At 41.0% G+C, this 4457-nt stretch overlaps 1 protein-coding gene across 1 annotated transcript; it reads left to right on the forward strand.

The window, feature by feature from the left end:
- Nucleotides 1–80: 80 nt before the first annotated feature.
- Nucleotides 81–4124, forward strand: LOC107306755 (DNA-binding protein RFX8-like; the record flags this gene model as incomplete). Its single annotated transcript, XM_015850101.2, has 3 exons — nucleotides 81–221; nucleotides 974–1088; nucleotides 3801–4124. Coding segments are annotated over 3 exons (522 nt in total), but the record flags the coding sequence as incomplete, so codon positions are not given.
- Nucleotides 4125–4457: the final 333 nt, after the last annotated feature.

The raw sequence follows: 4457 nt of genomic DNA on the forward strand, positions 1-4457 counted from the left end.
CAGTTACACTAATCAAAATGCTATAAACAGAGGTCTTAATATATTTAAAGCCAAATATAAAAGAAATTAAAAACATCTAGAAATGGCAGCAAGCCAACCGCTTGATCTCCCTTCTTTATTTCACAGGTTTAAATGACCTATTATCTTCGCTGGCACAGTCTACAGATATTCGAGTTCTCCTAAGCTGTGTATCTTCAAATCTTCAGGCTTTTGTCATTCAGGTACAAGATGAATTTAACAATGTCAGAAAAAGAAGAGTGATGGCGGCATTTATCCCTCCGCAGCCTGTCAAAAGTTTGCAGGAGCTACATTGTATACTAGCAACATGACCAGACTGCAGATTTGCATAAATACAATTTATGCATGCTGCACAAAAAGAGAGAATTAATTGGCATACAAAACTTCCATCTGTGCAAGCAACTACAAATGTATTTCTATGCATATATCCGCTTTGGTGATTTCAGTATCTGGTCTCATTTTGTAGACACAGTCTGTAACACTGCCTTGTAAATCAAGATCTATAAGAAAAATGTCTGTATAAATAAAGAGAACACTTAATGACTCCTGGAATTGCTGATTTATGAAACTGTTCATTTTCAGCAGGTTGTAGGAGAGTGATAAATGCTAGTACAATGGTTCTAGCTCTCATGAAAGATTCAAGTACCATCATCTTTGTGTATAGATCTCTCCCGAGGTTACTAGTTCTTGCAACGCTTGTCCATCAGTGATCCAGAACTAGTGGTAGTTTGATAGTAGAGACAGACTTGGAGACATTCAGAACTTGGCTGGAAAAGACCTGAAATAAGATGACGTATACAAAGATCCATTTCAACTTCAGTTATTTTAACTTAATTTTTCATCTTTGTATGCAGTCTGCACAGGGAAATAGTCCACAACACAGTAAGGGACTCTTTTAACCAGCTTCATCATAATGCATTTATTTTTTATTTTTTACTTTTTTCTCTATTTGCAGCCAAGCAGGAATAAACAGGAGTTTAGAAAACTGGCTGCTGATTTCCAGTTGAGATGGAACTTCCTACTATGCGCAGTAAGCAAGGCGATGACACTCAACTATGCAGACAGTTTTGGTAAGTGAGAGCCTTGTGCCTGTCATCTGATGTGACCTCAGATGGCTGAGGGACCAGATCGTTTCAACAGACGTGCAGTCAAGCTATGATCCAAATGAACATCACCTCTCTAGGATGAGCATAAGGGAGGAAGGGAGAAAGATGCAGCTGGAGATGGCAGAGGGGCAGGGCTCCCTGTTTTGGTAGGGGCTATCATTTGACGTAAAATGGATAACAGCATCCTTAGATGCAAATCCCTCTTCACCTCCATTGCAGGAACTCCATCAGGAAGGGGTGATGGAGAGCTGGGGCACCAGCATCGCTAACCATAATAATTCCATATATCTAAAGCGGTAGCTTTCAGAATCCTATATTTTTTCTGTATAATACAGTAACAGCAGATCCAGATACTAGCCAAATGTGCAGCTAGTTCTTCCTAGAGAAGGTATAGGCTCCTTCCCTATGCTTATGCCTTACACTGTCACGTTAGGCTGACTGAAAACTAGACACTCTTTCAGCTGGATGAGTTTTGTCCCCGTTGTAGTGCTCAGAGCTGTCTAGCACCAAATCACACACACACTACTGCAAAGCAGAAGTGAGGGGCCTTTGCAGTCACATTTATTGGAAGTGCCTTGAAGTGGTACAGCTGTGTCTTGAATCAACTGTTCCTCTTCTATACTGCATCAATCCTAACTTCCTTTCTCTTTGTTTGTAAGACCTTTCAGAGGCTATATGTCTTTTATTTATTCTGGAGCAACGCACTCTCTCCTCTGGATAGCATCTCAGCCCAGACTGCATGAACTACCTTTCAGACTTTCAAAGAAGCACTTTCATAATTTTTCCTGTTCTGTCGGCGAGAGCTTCACACCAACAGCCAAAAAAACCCCTCATTATCTTCTTAGACATTCCCCTTCAAAGCTTAAGGCTTTGTGTTTCCTACAAAGACATAACAAAGGGGTATGCTAAGGTTGCTGCCTTTTATGTTCTTCAGTATTCTTTCCCTATTACTGGCTGTGCTTGTGTATGTACATGCACAGCACTTTTCTGCATCTAGCTGCTACCTTTTGCCTCATAATTAGATTACGAACTCCCTGGAGAAGGACTGAAGGTTTGCTCTCTGACTACATGGGACACAGCACAGTCAGGTCCCTTGTCCATGAGTGTCTGCATCGGAGTAATAGTAAAAATCAGTCTTCTACCTCTGCAGAAGTGTTCTGCACAAAACTCCCCAAAGTTAGATGCAATATTTTGTGCATGGAGTGAAAATTGTGAACAGATTCCAAGAACAGCACTGGAAGCTCAATGTTGATTGAAATTGCTAATGAAGATGAAATCCACTCCCCTCTTCGTACCTCACAAAGAGTTTAATGTATTGCCTCCCTGTTCTCTAGTAGTTAATGGCTGGGGACATAATTAATACCATCTGATGTAAAGCATCCTATCCCCCTGCTGAGCCTGCCTCAAACTAGTTACAAACACTGTTTTCATCGCACATAAGACAGTCTTATTACTGCACTTCATTAACACTGAGATTTAATTTATTTTCACATATGACAGAGCCTTTAAAATGCCTTTTAATCTTTCTCTGTGATGTCCCAATTAAACTGGTCATTATTATCTTCTTACCTAAAACCATTGGTTCCTTTAGACATTGGGTCATATGATGTAACAGTGTCCCGTCTTTCCCAGGTCTCTACTCCCACATTTCTACTTGAAGCCTTAGTGAACAACTCTGCACTCAGGCCATTGCTTTTTGTAAATGTCTTAAATCTCATCATTTCGTACAGACAGTGTGGGGATCCCGCAAGTCAGAATATGCTGCACCCACCGAGGACACACACTTAGGTAAAATGTAGAACTTTTGGTAAATGTGTGTCATGTTAATACAGCATGCATCCTCACAACAGAAGTCACATACCAAAAAACAGATCCAAACTCACTTCTGTCTAGGGCTCTTGCTTGAAACTTAGCACTACTGACACACAGAACACATGCTTCTGAGCTCGGGATTGTCTTTTGCCTTATTCCAACCCAACCTCCTCATGGGTGATGTTCAAGTGCAATGGAAGGAACCTGCAGTAAGTCTCCTGTAAGGCTGAAAGAAGCGTCACAGCAGTCAGGATTAATGGGACTTCATGGCATTAAGGGACATGGTTTACTGATGGGACTCTGCAGGTCAGGTTGATAGTTGGTTTTATGATCTTGAAGGTCTTTTCCAACCCAGACGATTCCATAATTCTATGCTAAAGCTCTTCCATTACCACCTCCTTTCCAGCACATGTGCCTCTACTTACCTCATACACAAAACCTTACATCAGCTTAGTATCTTCTCTGAGGCATTCAGGGGAGCATTGCCAAGCCATGGTGGCTGGACAGTCACCTACAGACACTTAAGCACTTTCAACCACAGATACAAGTCAAAATCCAGTGGCCTCCATGAGTCCTTCTTCTGGCTTTTGGCAACTGTAACTTGGTATCTTGGCATACCCAGCTGCAAGGTAAGCCATTTAATGTCATAAGTATTGAACAAACTGAAATCTGTACGAGGGTTAGCTTGGGGAGAGGCTGAATAATTTATCTGTGTTAGGGGGGAATGGGGACAATGCATGCTAGTTAATAAACTCGACAAGAGCAATGAATCTGGAGGACGAAGTTGAGTAGAAAAGTGAATAAACACAAACATAAACATTGGTAAAATTAGGGATTTTTTTTTTTTATTTTCTTCAAATCTAGGATCCTGGCATTTGTTTAATTTGCTACTCTTGGATTACGTTGCTCACGTCTTCCAGTCCTATATAGAGGAGGGAGAGGAGGGAGAAGAAAGTTTTTGTGTCACACAGCAAAGCGACCAGCCTGTTCTGTGGGTTTATGAGCCCAGCTACTTTGGGGGCTACTTTGCAGAGGAGGAACCTCCAGCTGAAGCTTCTCAGTCAACTCTCATAAGTTTGATGCTGAACCAGAGTGACATCAGATTAAGCAACGTATATTCAGAGTTCTGAGCTATCTTGGGGAGAAAGCCACAGAAATCAAGGTAAGATAAAATATTAGCTCTGAAGAAAGCTGAAAGAAAGAAAGAAAGAAAGAAAGAAAGAAAGAAAGAAAGAAAGAAAGAAAGAAAGAAAGAAAGAAAGAAAGAAAGAAAGAAAGAAAGAAAGAAGAAAGCATTAAGTTGTGGAAACCTGGGAGAGGTGTAGACTTTGTAGTTTTGCAATGTGTGTGAAGTAAGCACTAATGAAATCTAGCTTGCATGGACAGTTATGTCCAATGTCTCCGCACTACAAGCCAAAAGCCATCCTCCACAATCCTTATTGAGGGATTTATACACCTCACATTGCCTATCTCCCCCTCACCATGGTTCCTCATCTTCCTTAATTTTTCTAGAAGACTTTC

This window comes from Coturnix japonica (genome assembly GCF_001577835.2).
Source record: "Coturnix japonica isolate 7356 chromosome 1 unlocalized genomic scaffold, Coturnix japonica 2.1 chr1random1169, whole genome shotgun sequence".
In the NCBI taxonomy this organism is placed as follows: domain Eukaryota; kingdom Metazoa; phylum Chordata; class Aves; order Galliformes; family Phasianidae; genus Coturnix; species Coturnix japonica.